The sequence below is a fragment of the Prionailurus bengalensis genome, chromosome B1 (assembly GCF_016509475.1).
Source record: "Prionailurus bengalensis isolate Pbe53 chromosome B1, Fcat_Pben_1.1_paternal_pri, whole genome shotgun sequence".
NCBI lineage: Eukaryota > Metazoa > Chordata > Mammalia > Carnivora > Felidae > Prionailurus > Prionailurus bengalensis.
The window spans coordinates 119336057-119360788 of record NC_057344.1 but is presented as its reverse complement, the minus strand read 5'-3'; the positions used below and the strand labels follow the sequence as shown (position 1 = coordinate 119360788).

Sequence of the window (24732 nt, the reverse complement as noted above, 5' to 3'; positions counted from 1 at the left end):
TAGCCACAGTAACAATAATCTTGAAAAGAGTGAAGAAATTTCCTGAGAATTCAATTAAAATAAACAGCTTCACCTTTTTCCTCAGAATAATGCTCTTGAAAATTTTGTAAAATATGGTTAACAATAGCCATAAAAATAAATAACCGAAATAAAAGGAAAATTGCAAACTGTGCTTGTAGTAAATAAGATATTTACATAACATTTAAATACATTTTCTTTCCCCAAGGCACTTGTAACAGACATCTATCATTCTTACTGAATACTTAGCGTGTGTGTTTGGGGAATTTCCACTTATAAGGCAGAGCCTGTCTCCCGTGTTATAAACAGAAAATCTAATAGTCCTTTTCAACTGGGCTTGGAGCTAAGGGCAAGCACCCAGCCTAGGCTGTAGCAACTGGATGCAGCCACTGTGGGCTTTGGATTGAAAGCTAGTGAAGCAAAGCAGCAGAGATGCAGGAGGACCCATTCCAGTGGAGGTGTGGCTGCGGTGGCACCGACATGCGATTAACAGAGGCTAAAGCAGCAGCAATACTAGCAGCAGCCTTGGGTGCCTGGTTTTGGTGATGAAAATTTTGTAAATGATAATGATTGTGCCCAGCAGTTCTGGTGGCAGTATTGCCACTTTAACGGCTCTGAGATGTTCTTTTGTCTATGGCCAGTGACTGCATTGCCCCAGGCCTGATGTTCCAGCTCTCAAAGAGAGTTTGTGAGTTACCTTAATGTGTTTTACAAAATTCTTTTTGACTAAGATTACCTGAATTCATTTCTTTTTTTTTCCTTAATTAAAAAATATTTTTTTAAATCTTTGTTTTTGAGAAAGAGAGAGACAGAGCACAAGTGGGGTGGGGGTGGGGGCAGAGAGAGAGGCAGACACAGAATCCAAAGCAGGCTCCAGGCTCTGAACTGTCAGCACAGAGCTTGATGAGGGGCTCGAACTCATGAACCTTGAGGTCATGACCTGAGCTAAAGTCAGACATTCAACTGACTGAGCCACCCAGGTGCCCTTGAGTTCATTTCTATTGCTTGTAACTAAAAATACCGAATCACTGGATTACTTTTTATTATATGATTGGAAACCTATTGCAACATGCTTCTGAGTCTAGGGTAAATTTTATCTATGGGCTGGGATTCTCTGAAGGAAATACTTAAGTTCAATTTCAGGGTCTTTTGTTTCCTGGACCCAGTTCCAATGTGTGTGTGTGTGTGTGTGTGTGTGTGCGTGCGCAAGTGAGGTCTTCCCACACAACACCAAGCAATTCTCAGACACTAGCAGGGAGTGTCTGAGAATTCAACTCAATTCTGACACTGTCTACCTGGAGGTAGCATCAGGATCCACAGGTTAGAGGCTCGGTCCTATAAGACTGACTGCTTCCCCAACTGGCTCCACCTCATATGCCAGTCTCAAGCCAAGGTTGCTACCTGTGTTTCTTACCCTTTGGTGACAGACTGGAGTTTCCAACAACCCTCTCCAATTCAGGATGTCAATTGCAAGTCCTGGTTGTTACTTATATTTCTGACCAACTGGCTGTAGATCAGAGGTTCCCATTACCTCCTCCTGGGGTTCAATTAATTTGCTTGAGCAGCTCACAAAACTCAGAGAAATATTTCACTTACTAGATCACTGGCTTATTATGTACTTATAAAGGATATATAAGAACAACCAGATGGAAGAGATGCATAGGGCAAGGTGTGAGGAAAGTGTGTGGAGGGTCCATGCCCTCTCCAGGTGGGCCACTCACCTAGTGGAGACTGTGTTCACCAACCTGGAAGTTCCCTGAATCTAGTGCTTTTGTGTTTTTATGGAGATTTCATTACATACGCATGATGGATTAAATCACTGGCCATCAGCAATTGATTCAACTTCATTCCCTCTCCTCTCTCTGGAGGTAAAGGGTGGGACTGAAAGTTTAATAATGTGGTTAGTTCTCACGGCAACCAGTCCTAATCCTTAGGTGGAGCCCAAAGTCACTGCATTAACATAACACCTCATTATTGCTCTCAGAATTTAGCAAATTCCAAGAGGTTTATAAGCTTTGTGCTAGCAATGGGACGTAGGACCAAACACATATTTCTTATTATAAATCACAATACCTCATAGGATAATGGCCATAATAAGGGAAAACATTATAAGAAATTCAGTTGCATTTGTAAAAGAAGAACCAATCCTTCCACTAGTTTGTAAGGTCCTGTTAAGGTCTGTTCAACCAACAGTTTTTCTTGCTGATTTGATGGGTTTTTCCCTTTGGGCTCTTCTAATGATATAGTATATTGATATTCCCATTAGATTTGCTCCTTGAAATCCTTATTCCTTTTTGTTCAAACAGTTTTATTGATGTATAATTTATACCTGGTTAAAGCATACAATCCAGTGGTTTTTAGCCTGTTTACAGAGTCGTGTAGATAACACAAAAATCTAACTTTAGAGCATTCTCATCATTCCCCAAAGAAACCTTGTACCCACTAGCAATCACTACCCTTTTCCACTCCTTTCTCTCCCCTCCAGCACAAGACAGCCAGGGAACAGCAAATCTGCTTTCTTTCTTTCTAGACATATCTATTCTGTTCATTTCATATAAGTGGAATCATACAGTTTGTGGTCCTTTGTGACTGTCTTCTTTCACTTAGTATAATGATTTTGAGTTTCACCTATGTTTGTAGCACCATTATTATTTCATTTCTTTTTATAGATTGCCAAATATTTCATTTTATTGAAATATCATGTATTGTCTATTCATTTGTCAGCTAGTAGGCATGTGGATCATTTCCCCTTTTTGCGAATTTGAATAATTCTGCTATGAATGTCTGTGTACAAGTTTTGCGTGGACATGTTTTCATTTCTCTTGGGTAGATACCTAGGAGTGGAATGGCTGGAACCTATGGAAACTCTACATTTGATGTTTTGGAGAATTACCAAACCCTTCCACAGCAGCTGTACCATCTTTCACTCAACTCAATTTCAGTATATCCACGTTTTTGCCAAACTGTGCTATTGTCTCAATTTTAATTATGGCCATCCTAAGTGGATGTGAAGTGGTATCTCACTGTGGTTTCCCTAGTGACTAATAATGTTGAACATTTTTCATATGCTTTTTTGGACATTTTTATACCTTCTTTGGAGAAATGTCAATTCAAACCCTTCAACCATTTTGTTTAAAATTTTTTTTTAACGTTTTGTTTTATTTTTTGAGGGACAGAGAGAGACAGAGTGTGAGTAGGGGAGGGGCAGAGAGAGAGGGAGACACAGAATCCCAAGCAGGCTCCAGACTGAGCTGTCAGCACAGAGCCTGATGTGGAGCTTGAACCCACGGATTCATGACCTGAGTTGAAGTCGGATGCTCAACCAACCTGAGCCACCCCACAAACCCTTCATCCATTTTTAAACTGGTTTTTTTGGTCTTTTTGTTGTTGAGTAGTAGGAGTTCTTTATATATTTTGAGTATGAAACCCTTATCAGACATATGATTTGCAAATATTTACTCCCATTCTGTAGGTTGTCTTTTTACCTTCTTGAGAATGTCCTTTGATGCTCAAAAGTTTTCAATTTTGCTAAAGTCCATTTTATCTATTTTTTTTTGTTGTTGTTGCTCATGCGTTTGGTGTCATATCTAAGAAACCATTGCTGATTCCAGTGTCATGAAAATTTACCTCTATGTTTTCTTCTAAGAATTTAATGCATTTAGTGCTTATCTTTAGGTTACTGATGCATTTTGGATTCAGTTTTGTATTTTGTATTGTAATTCTTTGCATCCTTATTCTTTTCTTTTTTGTGAATCCAGTTCTCCTAATTCCATTTGTTAAAGAGATTATTCTTTCCCCATTTAATGGTCTTAGCACTCTTGTCAAAAATCAATTAGCCATAGATGTACAAGTCTGTTTCTGGACTCTTAATTCTATTCTGTTGGCCCAAGAATATGTCTGTTTTTGTGCCAGTACTACACTGTCTTTATTACTGTAAATTTGTACTAAGTTTTGAAATTGAGAAGTGTGATTGGAGCCCTTCAACTTTATTGTTCTTTTTCAAGATTGTTTCATCAGTGTGGCTACCCTGCAATTTCATATGGATTTGAAGGTTGACTTTTCCATTTCTGCAAAAAAATGCTGTTTATAATTTTAATAGTGATTGAATTGACTCTTTAGATTGCTTTGGGTAGTATTGATGTCTTAATACTAAGTTTATTATTTGTTTGATCCATGAACATAGAATGTCTTTTCATTTATTTGTTTTTAACTTCTTTTGGCAATGTGTTGTAGTTTTCAGTGTATGAGGTTTTCACTCCCTTTAGTAATATGCTGTTGGATTCAGTTTACTAGGATTCTGTCAAGGATTTTTGTAACTATATTCATAAGGGATATTTGTAATTTGTAATTTTGTTTTCTTGTGATTTTTTTAATCTGGCTTTGTTATCGGGTTAATGCTGGCCTCATAGAATGAGCTGTAAAAGTAAATATTCCTCTTCTAGTTTTTGAAAGAATTTGAGAAGGCTTGCTGTTATTTTTTCTTTAAATGTTTGCCAGCTGTTCTTAGTCTTTTTGTTTTTATTTATTTATTTATTTATTTTTTACTAATTCCATCTTTTTACTTGTTATAGGTATTTGAGATGTTCTATTACTTCTTGATTAACCTTAGGTAATTTGTGTATATCTAGGAATTTGCATTTTACCTAGATAATCTAATCTAGTATTCTTTTATCATTTTCAGTTTTGGTTTTAGTTATTTACATCTCTCTCTCTTTTTTCTATGACTGTCTAGCTAAAAGTTTGTCAAATTTGTTGACCATTTCAAAGAACCAACTGGTGGTTTTGTTGATTCTCTCTATTGTGTTTCTATTCTTTTATCTCTGCTCTAATCTTTATTATCTCCTTCCCTTTAGTAGTTTAGGGTTTAGTTTGTTCTTATTCTAACTAGAAAGTGTGTAAGGTCGAGCAATTGATTTGAAATATCTCCTCTTTTTTAATGCAGCCATTTGCACCTGTAAATTTCCCTCCAAACACTACTTTCACTGCGTCTCATAAGTTTTGGAATATGTTTTACTTTTCATTCATCTCAAGTATTTTCTAATTTCCCTTGTGATTTCTTCTTTGATCTTTTGATTGTTTAATAGCATGTAATTTAATTTCCACATTTAATTTATGTCCTGATGCTTTGGATATGTGGTGGTCAGGTGAAAATATCCTGTTTCTTTTTTTCTCTTCTGTTTATGGCAAGTTGGTAAGATAAGGTAGGGAACACTTGGTTTCTATCTGAGTGGGACAGAGGAATGGATCACAGCAACTCTTGGAAATGGGTAGGTAGTGAGGGTCATTGCTGACTCCTGACACAGAATTATCTTTGGGCATTCTTCTCAAAGCACATGGGAGAAGGTGTTGAGAGAGCAGTCTGTGGAGCTGCCCAGGAAGCCTACAAAGAAGTTTTTCTGCATTCTCAGCTATCAGCTGGTGGGACTTAGGTTTTAAACTTGTCTGTTGGTTGTTAGAGCCCTGAAGTCATGGCTCTACAATGCTATGTTATATACTCAACTTCATACTGTTTCAGCTCCACATTCTAATTCACTTGCTCCTGATATCCACACCGAATATTTTTCTACATTTTGATAACTTTTCTTTCTATAGATTTTTTTTCCTGCATCAAGTTAACTTAGGAAAGCTAGATATTTTTAATGAGAAAAGATAAGGAAGGATAGTTCTGAGGGTGAGTGTGTTCAGACAAGACAGGACCTTCCATAATATATGTTTTGCTAGCCAGTAGGAAAATATTAGGGCTGCTTTCATTTTTAATCCTATTTTTAATATTTTACAGAAAAAAAGCAAAAGCAAATCCGTCAGATATTACCACATACACAAAGGGTATGAATATATCAAACCCTATTCAGTACAATTACCACAACTTAAAAATGCTTTATTCACTAATTACAAACTTTATACTCATTTATTTCTTATATACACAGAGTTTTCACCAAGCTATTTTACAACACACAATCACTGACCTTGTACAGAGAGCTGTTGTACTTTATTCTTCATTCCTGCTTGGCCCTAAGGGAAATTATTACAATATCATTCTATATGACCAGCGTCATGCTTCATTTCCTTAACTTTTGGAACACTATTGACAACAAGTGGGATCTCAACTTGTTACTGTTAAACCTGTGAGAAGTTGTAACTCTCCTGCGTTTGCATTGGATGGAATCATTTACCAGACACGAATCAGAGGTTTTCTGCTGAAATTCTGCATCAACAAAATTCAAGTTCAGATTAGAGCTGGCCAGCATTGATTTCTCACATTTATTTTGTGCTTCTGAGGTTTGATACTAAGCTCCCTGGCATTCTTCTATGTGCTTTGTAAGAGTGGAGGTCACTTTGAAGTTGGTCGGATCTCTGCTGATAAGAGATTGGCAGGATCTGGAAAGGAATACAGATTTGGCTGCTGGGTCAGAAATGTCACCATCATGAAATTGGGAGATGGAATAATGCAGCAGCATACTAAGCTTACTAAAAAAATAAAAGCTCTTAGATAGGATTCTACAATAATCATGTTGCTTTAATTTTTTCCTATGCAAGTAATTTCAAAAACACTTCTTCCAGATGCAAAATAATGAAAATACAACATTAATTATTTATTTATTTTTGTCTTTTATAAGTATTTAAAATTATGCAAAGCTTCTTGATTCTCTCAGATTTTTCCCAAAATATTTTGTATTTTTCTGTCACTGATCTAAATCCAAAATATCCTAGGATATTTTAACTATCTCCCTAGTATTTCTAGCCAGTTTTTACCTTCAAACAATGAAAAAGATTTGCAGTGAACTTTAACCTCAGAAGGTAGGGTGAATTTTGGAGAGAAATTATTCCAAGCCCTGACAAATGTGAAAGTATCAACATAGCTTTATTTAAAGTGACCTCTACTGAAAATTACTTCCATGTGTATTATTGTATAATTATCAGTGTCAGAATTCAGACAAAAGGGCTAAAATCTTCTCTCTTTCATACTGTTGTTGTTTTATAATTATTTTTTAAACTTTTGACCTTAAAAAGTTCCGCTTTATAAGTTTTCATTTAAGAGTCACAAACAGTGAGTTAATGATGTCAGTTTCCCCTTAAAAGTGTTAGAAAGGTACTATCTGGACCTCAGGTATTTCTGTCACACTCAAAGGATGATACTTGCTACACCCAGCAACAACACATCTACTGAAAAAGACCAAAAAACCAAAGCCAAACCGAACAAAACAAAACAGCAGATTGAAGGACTATTTTTCCTTAGATGTTTTAGCAAATTATACTAAGTGCTCCTACTATGTGTGAAGGCCAAGAGTTATGTTTTTCACCCTATATTTGGTGGTAGCTGACTACAGTGAAACTGAAGGCCAAACTTCACATCCACATTCTGCAGCTAAAGATGGTCCTGTGTATCTAGAATGTTAATTAATGCTAGTCTCATAATCATTTGTAAGTTTAAGGAGATAATGTGTGCTTTAAAATATTAGACTTTTGTTGACACTTTGACATTGTATGATAAGCATTTACATATTTTGGAATGAACATTTAAAAACATTATATTCAACAATGAGATACTAAATAATGATAAATTTGCTTATCCAAAGCATGCACACAAGCTTCATAGTGTATTGAACTGTTTGTGGCAACCCTGTAATAACCATTGACTATTTTAGCATTCAAGTTTGAATTTAGTTCTTTGAAGTTACATATATTGAGATGATTGTATTTGCATACTCGTGTCTTTATGTATGTGTGTCTGTTTATCGGTGTAATCAGAAGAAATCAGCTTACATACATGGTGGGGTTGTTTAGACTTTGAACACTTTGTAACAATCAAATATTTCTGGCTTTGGGTTCAAAATAGGAAAAAGGATTGGAAAATTTACTTTAGCGGTGGCAACAGACTGTGATTTCCTCTTGAATAATTGCTTTTATCTTGTTTTGCAAAACAATAGTTGACTCTATATTGATGGAGGTATAACAGTCGAGTAAAGCATTACAGGGAATTATTTTAGCTGGATAGCTTTAAAAAAAACTAACTGAATATTTTAGACTTTCTGAAAAGTTTGTGTGGTACATCCACATTCTCAGAAGGTTTCTGCTTTTTTGAGGAAGATTGACAGTATCTTTAATCCAAGGAAAGATGATTTATAAGCACTGAGGTCTGGAAGATAAATTCTACACTTAAAGTAGATCTTATTTTGTTATGGCTCTCAGAAATATGTCAGTAAATTTTTGTGATAGTAAATAGATGCTTCCTCAGGACCATTAGGTCACTTCTTTCTAGGGGGTTTCTGAATTATTTAAATAGACAAAATACACCTCTCTGTGGAGTTGTGTATATCATACTCTTGTTTGCCTACTATTAGTTCACATACATCCAAAATATTGTCCTGCTTTCTATTCTAACAGTTGATTCACCTTTCTACATATGTTTATTAGTATATACAGGTAGTACATAGACTTTCTTTTCTAAGGATTTTCATTTGAGTATATCTTCTGATACTTTCCCCTAGTCCTTACACATTTTTCAGTGGGAGGAGAAAGAGGATAAAGATGCTCCAAAATTGATAAAGTTGATGTCCAACTTCTTTGTTTCTCTTTGAGTTCTGGGGGAGAGACACTTCTTTGGTGCTGGTAGATATTCCTGTCTGCCATAATAATTATGAGTTTCTATCTTTAATTCTTGCCTACAAAAATTGGTAACCCAGTTTCAGAGACAATTGGGATTCTCCCCTTCATTAGAAGGCATCTTTAGTGTTTTATAATCTGCCTATTTTCTTTAAAAAAATTTTTTTAATGTTTCTTTATTTTTGAGAGAGAGACACACACAGAGCGAGAGCAGGAGAGGCGTAGAGAGAGAGAGAGAGGGAGACACAAAATCTGAAGTGGACTCCAGGCTCTGAGTTGTCAGCACAGAGCCTGATGCAGGGCTCAAACTCACGAACCATGAGATCATGACCTGAGCCGAAGTCAGATGCTTAACCGACTGAGCCACCCAGGCGCCCCTATAATCTGCCTATTTTCTAAAAATTTTTAAGTATTTGTGAAAAATAAAGAGGATCATAGGAATTTGCTTTGTCCTTTTAAGATCCTAACTTTGACTATTTCTTAGCTTGGTATTTTAAAATATGTAACGGTCAAAAAGTAAAGGATTTTTTTTTTCTTTTGATGCCACTTTCTCAGAAAAAATAATAAAAAGAGTGACATGTATGTTGTATAATAATTTTACTAGATTTCCTTTCCAGTTACATTTCATGGAGAAAAATCTTTAAATCTTTAAAATTTTTCATTCTTCCAAATGAGTTCATTTGAGTAAAGATTTTCATTAATTCCTACTCTTTGAGGCTAATTTTCTTTCATTCTAATGAGAAAAATGAGTCATTTAACTTTTTTCTGTTTTATTAGATGAAAATGTTTAATTTATATAGATTTTGTTGTCACTCACCACAAAGCTTCTTTAATCTTTTGGAAAAATCATATGTCACTTTAGTGTCACAAATACATATGCAATTTTAAAATTTCTTTTATTTTTAAAAAAGTTTATTTTGAGAGAGAGAGAAAAAAAAATCATGAGTGCAAGTGGGGGAGGAGCAGACAGAGAGAGAGAGACAGAGAGAGAGAGAGAGAGAGAGAGAGAGAGAGAGAATCCTAAACAGTCTCCTCCCTGTCCATGCATGGCCTGACTAGGGGCTTGAACTCACCAACAGTGAGATCATGACCTGAGCGGAAATCAAGAGTCTGATGCTTTAACCGACTGAGCCATCCAGGCACCCCTGTAATTGCAACTTTTAAATGAGAAAAATGGAACATTTTAGAAGTATTTTTCAGATCTATGTTTAGTTTGTTGCATGTAATAATTTGGAATTTTCAAAGCATAAATTAAGAGCCCATTTTATTTTTGAGGGGGTAAATCTCTTAATAGTGTCTTTGTTACATTTCTCTGCTACCTTTCTCAATTGAAGCATAGCTGCTCCAAAATTGCCCTCTGTTTCCAGAGAGTAGGTAAAACAGGACTGCTAAACAGGAGAATGGGGGCTTATGCTGGCACCATGATGCCCTAACGCTAGTCTTGCACTTCAGAAAATGGATTTAGGAATATTCATCCACGGAGGTATAGGGTGAACTTATGAAGCTTGACGTGGTGGAGGCAGATTTGGAATTCCTGCGGGAACAGCCACTGAAACTTGGGTCTCTTGGGGTTGCTCTCTTCTTTCGACTGGCTTTGGAGTTGTCTGGGTCACTGGGCTCAAACACCACTGTCACGGACTCCATCCTGGTCACCGTGTAAAGGCTGCTTTGCCGAGTCGGGTGAAACCTGGTGGTCTTGAGCTCCAGCTCATCATAGCTAGAAACTTCAATGAAAGGGCACCAGCGAAATGCTCTCTTGAAGCCAGCTCGAAATCTGAAGAGAAAGAAGCAGGCCACAGAGAGAAAAAGCCATGTTTTCAAGTGGAAATTTCCTTCAATTGCCACAGAAAACCCTATTTAAGGCAATTAAACACAATCAGTTTTTGAATTTGATTTTCTAGTCAAACTCTTAAAATGTATGCCGCACTATTGGTACTAATCTTTTAAGTTTTCTTCATGAATTGACTCTTAACTTCCTATGAGTTAGAAGCAAGTCATTGAATAGTAAAGTTGTCCAGCATCAGGTAATCCATATGCCAAAGAAACAGTGTACCTTTCTTCAGTAATTTATACATCTGCATAAGTGTACTTGAATTAGGCTTGCCAGTTAAGGCACTTAAAAATGATGCATTTGAAAATAGCTTCTTTTAGAAATGATTACACATTTATAAATTAAAGTCTCATTTAATGTTAGAATTAATTACTAACCTTGATGGTTTTTATCTAATCATATGTGAAAATACAAAATCCTTTGCTTTGTAAACCATTAAGTGAAGTTGATGAAAAACAGATGTACTCCTTGTGGGGTGGCTTGAATTGATATATGCTTTATGCAGTTAATGAAAGAAAAGAAGAATTAAGTAATTAACAAACGTAAAGCACTGCATAGTGGAGGCCAACTGGAAAGAGAGCCTAGGATTTAGCTTACAGTTACTTACATGAAGTTCTGTTTCTAGTTGTGCTCAAAACACATTGGTTTATTTATTTTTTTTAATTTTTAAATGTTTATTTATTTATTTTTGAAAAAGAGAGAGAGAGAGAGAGAGAGAGAGAGAGAGAGGAAGAGAGAGCACACAGGCAGGGGAGGGGCAGAGATAGGGAGACACAGAATCTGAAGCAGACTTCAGGCTGTGAGCTATCAGTACAGAGCCCGACACGGGGCTGAAACCCGCGAACTGTGAGATTATGACCCGAGTCAAAGTCAGACGCTTAACCGACTGAGCCACCCAGGTGCCCCAGAACACACTGGCTTATTAAGGGAATTATCAATCTTCTGAAATTTAACCATGCCCTTCCATGTTCTGACCATTACAACCAAGACGATTTTATCTGGAAATGACATTTTATGATTCTTTCCAGTCTTAAATCTGACTACACTCAAATACTGCTTTTTAAAAAGTTTACTTTAAAAGTAGCTTTTCCTGGGGCGCCTGGGTGGCTCAGTCGGTTGAGCGTCCGACTTCGGCTCAGGTCATGATCTCACAGTCAGTGGATTCGAGCCCCGCATCAGGCTCTGTGCTGACAGCTCAGAGCCTGGAGCCTGCTTCGGATTCTGTGTCTCCCTCTCTCTCTGCCCCTCCCCCACTCATGCTCTGCCTCTCTCTCTCTCTCTGTCAAAAATAAATAAACACTAAACAAATATTTTTTTTAAGTAGATTTTCCTTAGCGTCTGGGTGGCTCAGTAGGTTAAGCGACCAACTCTCCCTTTCGGCTCAGGTTATGATCTCACAGTTTTGTGAGTTTGAGCCCTGCATTGGGCTCTGTGCTGGCAGTGCAGAGCCTGCTTGGGATTCTCTCTCTTTCTCTCTCTCTCTCGGCCCCTCCCCTGCTCATGCTCTCTCTGTCTCTTTCAAAATAAACTTCTTAGAAAAAATTGAAAGTAGCTTTTCCCTGGCCACCTCAATTTCTTCAGAACTCATTTCCATGGAGGCTGCACCCTCTCTTACTCACTGACCTCATTATATAGGAAGGAGGGTTGGAATTCTCCTTGCCCTGACTGTTGCTTCTAGAACCCTCGCAGCAACATCCTCTATTTTGAAATGTATTTACAAAACATCCTTCTTAATAGAGTCTACTCACATATGCCATCATCTTTTCATTTTGTAGAAATTATCTGTACATTTCTATGAGTTATCTTAATTTCTTTGAACTGGGCATTTTTTTTTTCCTGCGCAGACAAAATTCTGATGGGTTTGGAGGCAGAAATAAAAATTTCCCAGTTAGAACTTCTAAGCATATTGTTTTGAGAATGTAATGGTTAAGGTGGGATACTTCATAAAGTAGGAGGAAGTCTAGAAAAAAAATCATGCTCTGTACTCCTGTCAGTGAATTTTTCAATTTTTCCTTCTTTTTGCATTAAAAATTCTTTTTAATATTTCTTTATTTTTGAGAGAGAGAGACACAAAGCACAGATGCGGAAGGGGCAGAGAGAGAGGGAGACACAGAATCATAAGCAGGCTTCAGGCTCTGAACTGTTAGTGCAGAGCCTGATGCAGGACTCGAACCCACGAACTGTGAGATCATGATGTGAGCCAAAGTCAGATGCTTAACCAACTGAACCACCCTGGCACCCCTTACTTTTGCATTTTTAGTGCAAAAGGGGGAACAACATTATATGCTTTCAGCTAAACCAGGAGTGGCAAGAAACTTGCATTTAGTAATTTTGCTTTTACCTTTTATTCAAACAGCAGTAGATGATGGGGTTGTACATGGTAGAGCTCATTGCCAGCCAAAAACTAGCCAGGTAGACCTGCTGGATGTATTTCCATCTATTCAGCTGTTGATAGATTGCTGTGAGGATGAAGTAAATATGATAAGGCAGCCAGCAGATGGCAAATGTCACCACGACAATTATCATCATTTTTACAACCTAAAAGGAAAGAAGTAAAGAGGTCAGTTTTGGAAAATTCAAAAAGTCATTAAATGTACTGCAAATCATATTTTTCTGCCAATATAGTTAAATACATGGCATGCTTAAGGCTTAGTATTAGAAAAGTAAGAGGTAATACAGGGACAGCTGCCTAAGGTAAGCCTCAAGAAAGCATGCTAATGTCACTAATCCTTCTTTACCTAGCCCACATGAATGGGTGGCACTAACTCAAACAGAAACAAATGTATCTTAACTGGCATGAAGACAATAAGTGTTTACAAAAATCCAAAGAGTTTAGGGGAGAGAGGAGCAAGATTTGGCTGTGCTAGCCTGCACAGTAAAATAGCAGAGATATTATACCTAGACAAACTGCTGCATCACTGGGGATAATTTAGGCTGTAAGGGCTGGGCTGGTTCCTCAGTATTTATTATAGCCTGACTATAGTGAAGACTATTTGGTTTTCTTTACTCTCATACCATGCTCATGAGGCAACCTTCTGAATATTAATATGGTTTCTCTTATAATCTGATATTGGGGAAGGTTTCTCTGCATAGTGATGATGAATATTCACATTAGTCTGAGGAAATATCATTAACTTTAAATTTGTAAATAGGCAATCATCTGGCTTATACATTAGGTCTTTTGGTAAGCATGAATCATTTCCTCGGTTTCCACACCTCTGAAGCAAAATATTCTAGAAAGCCCTGGCCGCAGAATATCAACCTGTATTTCTCTACCTTTAGGCCTTAAGTTCCTAAATGGCAAAGAGAATGTCTTAATTATCTTAATATCCCCAGCATCTAGCACAATCCCAAGTACATAGCTGAACATAAACAATTAGATATAGAATGAACGAAAAATGAATGACAGTGTACAATTTGCAATAGTGGGTTGAATGAGAGGATGTTTTATGTGTCCCTAAATAAAATAAAATCTGTGCATTGTCTGTGACTATAAGAAAGGTAAACTCAAAGTAGCTTGGCTTTGTGTGGAAAAGGAAATAATACTACTATCCTATGATGACCTCATTTAACATTTCTCATTAGCAATCTCTCTACTAAATTTGTTCATACTTCTTTTGGCAATATGGAAATAGTAAAATGTTTAGAATAATATATGCTAAATAAACTAACTTGGGAGCTTACCCATAACAGATCAGAACACAAATCAGAGAAAGTCTTGACATAAATGACCTATGGGGCATCTTAGAACTATGGAAACACACTATTTATGACCTGGCTTGTCATTTCTCTGCAGGCTAGGGATTCAGATGAAATGTTGGCAAGGTTAAGAGTCAGGAGAGATTCTAGAACAAGACAAATCATGAAGTGGATCACTGTGGAAGGCAAAGCTTTCCTAAGGGTCTCATCACTCTAACATCCACGTGACTAGCATTGATCTGATGGACATTGGTCATCAGAGCTGAAGATCCAGGTCAATAGCTCACAGAATGTCATCACTGGCTGCACCATCTAAAGCCTTTTTTCTCAGTGCTCTTTAAACTGCATTTCCACCCCCTGAAAAGCTATGTTCAGATTTCTGCATTTATCTCTCCTATTTCTCATTCATGGATTTGTGGCATACAAGTTAAGAGTTATATTTTATTACAATTCACACTTATACAATAACTTATTAGTTGGTTTTCAATGTGTTTTAAGAAACTGAGGCAAAGACCAAGAGTTTTGACCGCTATGGTTCATGAAACTAGGCTAGATTTTATTTATTTTTTAATTTTTAAGTATATATTTTTTATTTTTTTATTTCAAGAGAGGGAATGGGAGGGGCAGAGAGAGGGATGGGGAGAATCCCAAGCAGGCTCCATGCTGTCACTGTAGAGCCTGATGCTGGGCTCGAACTCATGAACTGTGAGGTTATGACCTGAGCCGAAATCAAGAGTCAACCAACTCAGTCAACCAACTGAGCCTCCCGGGTGCCCTTAGGCTAGAGTTTTAAAAGTAAGATTTTTAATTCTTTTTTCCCCCTTGCCTACAGTTAACATTTATTGAGTGTCTGGTAGGTCTCAAAAACAGTGTAGAGAAAAATAATGAATAGAGGACAATTCCTTATCTTGAAGAAGCTTACAATATAATGAAAAAAATGTAAATTAAAAAATGCATGAATATAAACATGTATATAAAATTGAAATAATATTTATAAGAACTTACTAGTTTATTTTAAGCAAGAATGACGCAGTGCATGGTAACTGTAGTCTCAGGGGATGTAAGAGGAATGAAACAAGTTCTATTGCCTTTTTATCTTGAACATATGAACATCATACTATTCCTTGAACATGATGCAGGCAAGCTCCTGCTCAAAAGTATTCTCCTTCCAGAACATTCTTCCCGTAATTATTCCCACTGGTAACACCCTCATCTCCTTCACGCCTTGGTACAGCTGTCACTTTCTCTGCTACTCCTATTCTGACCGACCTGTTTAAAATTGCAGTCTGCCTTTCCAGTTCCCAACCCCTTAGCTTGCTCTTTCTTTTCAGTTTTTTATGTTTATTCTTTACTTTCTGTCTCCTCATGCTAGAATATAAAAGGGCAAGAATTTTCTTCTTACTTTGTTTGTTGATGCATTTCAGGCACATAGGCTGGACTTCACATATAATCAGCTCAAAAAATGTTTTAAATTAATGAATGAAAATGAATACAAAATGAAAGAAACTAAAGGACATATAGTTGGTTAAGAGATGTCCATAATTTTATCCAGTCATTGATTACTGGTATCATTTGTCCTCCAAGTTTAAAATGGGCATGCATATATAAAATGAGCATGACATTTTATTGCTGTTTCATATTTCTAGGCAAACAAATTCAAGAGTATGAGCATACAAACAATATAACCAATATATTTTTTGGGGTGCATGAAAGCATTAAATTTTATTCTGAATAAGTGTTAAGGGCAAAAAAAATCTGTAACAGTGTGAACAAGGTACAGGCTACTATGTTAAATATGGTATGAACAAATATGCATAAACACTTCTTTGAATGCTTTTTTGCAGGCTGACCACAAACTCCCTATGCATGAAATTGTTTTCCAATAATAGTTAAAGACGTACAAAGGCTATCAGAGTCTTTTACGTGACTTCCAACCACGTGGAAGAAGTCCATAATGGGGGAAAATTAAAGTGTAAGTGGAGAATTAAATGAAAATGCCTCTGGAAGAGAAGTTTCAGATAACTTCTAATTCACATATATAGAGCCTTACAGACCTTGATATAAAACATTTCAAAACTTATTTGACAATGTTTAGGAAAAATCTAAAAGACCCTAAAAGAAAAGATCTTTCACAGTGAAACACGGCTATAATATATTTCATTCATTTATTTCTATAAAATACATTTTGACTGTTAGCTTCAGTCTCTGCTCACAAAACCTTGTGGAATTATTTCTGATATCAAACTTTCAGGACCCAGGTTTAATGTAAATGCAAAAGTGGGGTCTTGGGTGGGAGTAATTGCATTACTTTGTGAAGTGCCAAAGTCATGAAATTGTAATCCTACTCTTTAAATTGCTAAGGAAAAGAACACTTTGAAACACAAACCATGAGCAGTGACAGCTGTGCACATGCTGTGAGCAGTTCCCCTGTGTTTCATGGCTGGACAATGGCACTAGAACATAAATACTAGGCAGGAAAGGCATTCAGTTGGTAGACTTCCTAAAAATCCCGAAATTTTTAGGCAAGATAAAGAGACTGAAATGGAGATGATTCAAATCTTTCATCATATCCTAACAAATTTTGTTGTGACTTGATAAAAACATTGATTGATGTTGAGTATTTCATGAAGCTGAGACATGCGCCTGCCTCTGAGACAAGGGGATTTGTTTTCCATGGCAACATGGACAGTTGTGGCTACCCACCACTGTCCTTGGCACAGACATTTCCTAGCAGGAGGAAGAAGGGAGGTGTGACAAGCAAACATAGGCAGGATAGAAATGCATGTCTTGGTTAGTGAAAATGAGCTTTGGGCACCTTTTCTTAGTGTATCAAAGGGGAAAAAAAATCTTTGATTTTTGTATCCTGTACAGGTTAGACTGGAATGCCTGCAGCTGTTCTTATCTTTCATATTAAATTAGTGTAGGGTGGATGATTTTGAGGTTTAGGTCATAAAAGAAAAAATGTTTAAGTCTAGGAAATGAAATAAAATACTGCCAACCGTAAAAAAAATCTAGGAGTCATATTCTTCAGTGCAGGATTTATTCTTTATAAATATCCGAACTGGAAATTACCAACTCCATGTGAGAGCAAGTTTCTTGTTTTGATTAGAACCTCTTCAGAACGTGCATTCTGGAGGACCATCCCATGGATCACACCCTAACACTGGCCCATGCCTTTTGTCTGTGCAAATGTTCTTAAATAGACCATTATATTTCTTTAAGTCAAAATTTCAGGCCTGTTCATTCTAACCACACATTAGCAAATTAAAATGATATTCTCAGGAGCAAGATATGGAAAAAAATTTCAATAACAGCATCAAAATTTAAGGTACCATTTCATGGGCTACTTAGGCTGAGCTTTTGCTACTTCTGTTTCAAAGACTAGTCTTAAAAAGTTCAGTCTCAAGTGAGAAAATAAGAACTAAGCAATGATAGCTGTGAAAAAAGTGCAGGTGGTCCAGAAGCCGAGTTGAATTTTGCTAGCATGAGAATGGATGAGAATATGGGCATACTGGGTAAGTGCCATCCAAGAAATGTGACACTTGTGCCAACTCCAAGTAACATGTGCATGCAATTAACGTTAACTTAGAGTAATGCCTATAAGAAATTATGTCAAGGGGATATGTTTAGAACTTTTTATCCAAAAACAGCAGAATACGCATTCTTCTCAAGTGCACATGCAACATTCTCCAAGACAGATCATATGATGGGTCAGAAAACAGCCCTCAATAAATATAAAAGAATTGATATCATACCATGCATATTTTCAGATCACAATGCTATGAAACTTGAAATCAACCACAAGAAAAAATTTGGAAAGTCTCCAAATGCATGGAGGTTAAAGAACACCCTACTAAAAAAAAAAGATTGGGTCAACCAGGCAATTAAAGAATAAATTTAAAAACATATGGAAGCAAATGAAAATGAAAACATGACAGTCCAAACCCTTAGGGATGCAGCAAAGGCAGTCCTAAGGGGGAAAATACATTGCAATCCAGATCTATCTCAAGAAATAAGAAAAATCACAAATGCAAAATCTAACTGCACGCCTCAAGGAACTAGAAGTAGAACAACAAAGAAACCCCAAATCCAGCAGAGGAAAAGAAATAATGAAGATTAGAGTAGAAATAAACAATATAGAATTCTCCCCACCCCGCCCAAAAAAGAAACAAAAACAAAAACAAAACCAACCTACCAACCAAACAAAAAACCCCGCAGTAGAACAGATCAATGAATCTCAGAGCTGGTCTTTTGAAAAACTAAACAAAATTGGTAACCCCCCAGCCAGACCTCTCAAAAAGAAAAGAGGGAGAATAGATAGATAAAAATCATGAATGAAAGTGGAGAGATCACAATCAACACCACAGAAATACAAACAATTACTAGAGAATACTATGAAAAATTATATACCAACAAATTAGACAACCTGGAAGAAATGGACAAATTACTAGACACCCACACACTACCAAAACACAAATGGGAAGAAACAGAAAATTTGAAAACGACCCATAACCAGCAAAGAAATAGAATTTGTTATCAAAAATCTCCCAACAAATAGGGGCACCTGGGTGCCTCGGTTGGTTAAGCATTTGACTTCAGCTCAGGTCATGATCTCATAGTTTGTAGGTTCAAGCCCTGCATCAGGCTCTGTGCTGACAGCTCAGAGCCTGGAGCCTGCTTCAGATTCTGTGTCTCCCTCTCCCTTTGTCCCACCACCTCTCATGCTCTATCTCTCTCTCTGTCAAAAATAAATGAATATTTTAAAAAATTTAAAAAAAATCTCCCAACAAATAAAAGTCCTGGGCCAGATGGCTTCCTAGGGGAATTCTACAAGACATTTAAAGCAGAGTTAATACCTAAACTTCTTCAACTGTTTCAAAAAATAGAAATGGAAGGAAAGCTTCCAGACTCATTCTATGAAGCTAGCATTACCTTGATTCCCAAACCAGACTCCACTAAAAAGGAGAATTACAGGCCAATATCCCTGATGAACATGGATGCAAAAATTCTCAACAAGATACTAGCAAATCAAATTCAACAGTATGTTAAAAGAATTATTCACCATGATCAAGTGGGATTCATTCCTGGACTGTAGGGCTGGTTCAATACTTGCAAATCGATCAATGTGATGCTTCATATTAATAAAAGAAAGGATAAGAAACATATGATCCTGTCAATAGATGCAGAAAAGGCATTTGACAAAATACAGCATCCTTTCTTAATAAAATCCCTCAAGAAAGTTGGGATCGAAGGAACATATCTTAACATCATAGAAGCCACATATGAAAAGCCCACAGCTAATATCATCCTCAATGGGGAAAAACTGAGAGCTTTCTCCCTGAGATCAGGAACACAACAGACATGTCCACTCTCACCAGTGTTGTTCAACATAGTATTGGGAGTCCTAGCTTCAGCAATCGGACAACAAAATGAAATAAAAAGCATCCAACTTGACAAAAAAGTCAAACTTTCACTTTTCGTGGATGACTTGATACTCTACATGGAAATCCCTAAAGACTCCATGAAAAATCTGCTAGAACTGATACATGAATTCAACAAGTCACAGGATACAAAAATCAATGTACAGAAATTGGTTGCATTTCTATACACCAATAATGAAGCAACAGAAAGAGAATTCAAGAAATTGGTCCCATTTGCAATTGCACCAAGAACCATAAAATACCTAGGAATAAACCTAACCAAAGATGTCAAAAATCTGTATGCTGAAAACTATAGAAAACTTATGAAAGAAATTGGAGAAGACACACACACAAAAAGGAAAGACATTCCATGCTCATGAATTGGAAGAATAAATATTGTTAAAATGTCAATACTACCCAAGGCAATCTACACATTCAATGCAATCCCAATTAAAATTGCACCCAATTAAATTTGCATTCTTCTCAAAGATAGAACAAACAATCCTAAAATTTATATGGAACCACAAAAGACCCCAAATAGCCAAAGTAATATTGAAAAAGAAAACCTCAGTGGGAGGCATTACAATCCCAGACTTTAGCTTCTACTACAAAGCTGTAATCATCAGGACTGTACGGTATTGGCACAAAAACAGACACACAGACCAATGGAACAGAATACAGAACCCAGAATTGGACCCACAAATGTATGGCCAACTAATCTTTGACAAAGCAGGAAAGAGTATACAATAGAAAAAAGACAGTCTCTTTAGCAAATGGTTCTGGGAGAACTGGACAGGAACATGCAGAAGAATGAAACCAGACCACTTTCTTACATCAAACATAAAACTAAACTCAAAATGGATGAAAGACCTAAATGTGAGACAGGAAACCATCAAAACCTTAGAGGAGAAGACAGGCAACAACTTCTTTGACCTCAGCCACAGCAACTTCTTACTTGACATGTCTCCAAAGGCAAGGGAAATAAAAGCAAAAATGAACTATTGGGACCTCAACAAGATAAAAAACTTCTGGCCTGCAAAGGAAACAATCGATAAAACTAAAAGGCAACCGATAGAATGGGAGAAGATATTTGCAAATGACATACTGAATAAAAGGTTAGTATCCAAAATCTATAAAGAACTTACCAAACACAACACCAAAAAAACAAATAATCCAATGAAGAAATGGGCAGAAGACATAAATAGGCACTTTTCCAAAGAAGACATCCAGATGGCCCACAGACACATAAAAAGATGCTCAACATGACTCATCATCAGGGAAATACAAATCAAAACCATTTTGAGATACTGCCTCACACCAGTCAGAATTGCTAAAATTAAGAACTCAGGAAATAACAGATGTTGGTGAGGATGTGGAGAAATGGGAACCTTCCTGCACTGTTGGTGGGAATGCAAACTGGTGCAGCTGCTGTGAAAAACAGCATGGAGGTTCCTCAAAAAATTATAAATAGTACTACCATATGACCCAGCAACAGCACTACTAGGAATTTATCCAAAGCATACAGGAGCACTGATTCATAGGGGCACTTGTACCCCAATGTTTATAGCAGTGCTTTCAACAATAGCCAAATCATGGAAAGAGTCCAAATGTCCATCAACTGATGAATGGATAAAGAAGATGTGGTTTATATACATAATGGAATACTACTGGGCAATGAGAAAGAATGAAATCCTGCCATTTGCAACAACATGGATGGAACTGGAGGGTATTATGCTAAGTGAAATAAGTCAGTCAGAAAAAAACAGATATCATATGTTTTCACTCATATATGGAACTTGAAAAACTTAACAGAACACCATGGAGGAAGGGAAGAAGAAAAAATAGTTTCAAACAGAGAGGGTGGCAAACCCATAAGAGACTTTTAAATACAGAGAACAAACTAAAGGTTGAGTGGGGGGGGGGAGGCAGGGGAGAGGGGAAAATTCGTTATGGGCATTGAGAAGGGCACTTGTTGGGATGAGCACTGGGTGTTGTATGTAAGTGATGAATCGCAGGAATCTACTCCCAAAACCAAGAGCACACTGTATACAATGTATGTTAGCTAACTTGACAATAAATTATATTAAAAAATAAAATAAAAAGAAAGAAATTATGTCAAGGGGTGCCTGGGTGGCTCAGTCAGTTGAGACTCTTGATTTCAGCCCAGGTCATGATCTCCCATTTTGTGAGATTGAGCACCATGACAGGCTCTATGCTGACAGTGTGGAGCCTCTTGGGATTTTCTCTCTCCCTTTCTCTGCCCCTTCCCCATGCGCATGCACTCTCTCTTTCAAAAATAGATAAACTTAAAAAAGTACGAAATTATGTCGAGCCTAACAAATGAAAAAGAAAACTATGTGTGTATGTGTACAAATATGGAAAACATTTCTGTCTATGTGTGTGCATGTGTGTGGTATTGTACTCTACTTCTTTACGTGTTATTGGTCATGCTTCATTTTTAGTGTGTTTTCATTTTTTCCATTGGAAACTTAGACTTTGAGAACATTGTAAGATTTTGGGCTTATGATTATCTAAAGCCAAAGAAAATGATGCAGCCATAAAAGGGAAGATGAGATGAAATTAGAAAAGGAAGTACATTATAGCAAGAAGAATAAAGACTGATGTTATGGGATCCTGGTTAGAGATGGAAGTGAATGGAGGCTTCTTATGGACCAAACTGTGATCCCCCATTTTTAAAAAATTTATAAGATTTATTTATTTATTTATTTATTTAGATATAATTGATATATACTGTGTATGTTTAAAATGTACAATGTGATGATTTGATGTATTGAGAGATGATTACCACAATAAGTTCTCTCTCCCCACACGTAGTTACTGTTTTTGTATTTTTGTGCCTGGTAAGTACATTTAAGATTTACTAGCAACTTGCAAATATATAACCCAGTATAGTTAGCTACAGTCACCATGCTTTGCATTAGATCCTCAGGACATATTAATTTGGTAACTGGGTCGGTGGGAGACCTGCAGGAGAGGCATTCCCAGTTGCTTGTGGATGGGCCTCTGGTGGAGTCCATAATGGGTTAGTAGAATCCAAGTGCTTCTGATAATAGGTTCCATTTACCCTGCTTGCTGTTTTCCCAATCACTCACCAGCTTCCTAGTCCTGCAGCTCGTGATCCAGTTCTCTGGATGGAGAGAGAGAGAGATGTGGGCCTTTTCGGCAGCACCTGCAGAGCTGGGGTAGTGGATACTCACTCACTCACATGCTCTCATACCCCCTCGGGAGGAATCACCTCTGAGAAAGACTCTGTTGGCATTGGGCTGGGTCACTTTTAGGGAGAGGCAAATTCTCTTAACTTACAGCCAAGGGAGCTATAGCCAAGTTCTCAAGGGTATAGAGATGTTTCTGGGTCTATAGGTGGGACTTCGTTTCAGCCTCCTGGATGCAGGCCTGCCTTCTCAAAATGATTCTCCTCTTTCTGGGACTGCATCAGAATAATCAAGAGTGTCCTATCTGGATCCTTCAACTCCCCAAAAGGCACTTTTGCCTGTGGATAGATGCCAAATTGTTACTGAGTAAGGATACGACAAGACATGTCTTATTTGGTCATCTTGCTGATGTCACTTTTCAAAATTCCTATTGAAGTCCTAATCCCCAGTATGTCAGCATGTGACTATATTTGTTGATAAAGTGTTTAAAGAGCTAAGTAAGTTAAATGAGTTCATTACGTTGAGGGCTAAATCAGTATGACTGGTGTTCTTGAAAAAAGTGACTAGAACACTGACACACAGAGGGAAGACCATGGGAAGACAGAGGTTTGCAGCAGTCTGCAAACCAAGCAGTGAAGCCTGAGAAGAAACCAACCTTGATGACACCTTCAACTCAGACTGCTCACCTCCAGAACTGTGAGAAAATGCATTTCTGTTGTTTAAGCCACCAGTCTATTGTATTTTGTTATGGCGGCCTAAAAAGACAATAATGGTGTTTGAAATGCTGATGATGCTAGGTAATATGGCTTCATGCCAGCAAAATAGGAGGCAAAATACTATGCAGGGTCCCAGAAAATGGAGATTTCTAAAGAGGTTTGGATTGCTTGTAGAATTGCTTTTAGCAATATAGAATTCCTTTTAGCCATATTGCTTATGGCAATATAGCATATATAGCAAGATAGGCTAGGATCTCTACATCAGTTGATCCTCTCCTAGGTTATAGATGGTCTTCCTCATGAGCACTGTTTTCCATGATAATTCCTTTGCAGCAGAAATAATGTCAAGCACATAGAAAGCTTGCTTGCTGAATGAGATGATAGATTTTTCTTGGTTTTTATACAATTCAAAATCCAATTGATTAAGGCAAAACTTCTTTGTTATCACACTTAGGTGTTCACCTCTGAAGGAGCAGGGCCGTTATGGCTTATAGATTAGAGGAAGAGAATTAAAACAGAAAATAGCCAGAAAACAATTTCTATAGTTTAAAAAAACAGTAGAAGTAGATTTCTTTACCAGCATTTCATGGGTATCCAAATAATCAAGAGCAATTTTAACAAAAGCTTTTTTTTAAAAATTTTTTAACATTTATTTATTTTTGAGAGAGAGAGACAGAGTGCAAGCAGGGGAGGGGCAGACATGATTACATTACAAAAATGTAATAAAAGTATACTGTTCACAACATATGGACAAAACACAAAAATACTAATTCATAATGGACTATGAGAAGGTGGTCTGATAACGAGAATAGAGTCTGAAATTCTTTGATCAGTATCTTGTGCTGTTACCTACCGAGAGGGGCTGGGTTGTTAACATTTTAACTGGAGGGCAGTAAAGAGCTCGTTCCTGACTCTGCATTTCAAATTTCTCCCTTATATAAAACTCTAGAAGATACCCCAGTATTTTCAAACTAAACTTGTGCTCTGCTTAATGACGTTTTCATCCTACCTTTCAAAACTTCTATTCCCTTATTACCTTCCTGCTCCAGTTTCTGTTGACACAGACTGTGTGCTACAGAATGCAATGCCCAGCACGAGTGCTGTAGAGTATGCATCGGCCAGGTAGTTCTAACACTCACTTTGAGACTCAACAAAGGAAAATCGTGCTGATAGCAACATTGTCCTTTGAGAGAGGCAAGGCCAGCAGATGCATTTGTGGGTAACACTGATGGATGACCCAGTGGAGTTGTGTTACAGGCTTAGTGCTTTTT

General features: G+C 37.1%; 1 protein-coding gene across 1 annotated transcript in view; it reads right to left on the bottom strand.

Annotated features, from left to right (window-relative positions):
- Positions 1–8977: 8977 nt before the first annotated feature.
- Positions 8978–24732, bottom strand: part of TACR3 (tachykinin receptor 3) — an 86137-nt gene continuing 70382 nt past the window's right edge. Inside the window, exons 4-5 of the mRNA XM_043571334.1 lie at positions 12795–12991; positions 8978–10396 (exon numbers count right to left, since the gene is read on the bottom strand). Coding sequence (XP_043427269.1) covers positions 10084–10396; positions 12795–12991 — 510 coding nt within the window. The 3' untranslated portion in view covers positions 8978–10083. The remainder of the gene's footprint in view (positions 10397–12794; positions 12992–24732) is intronic.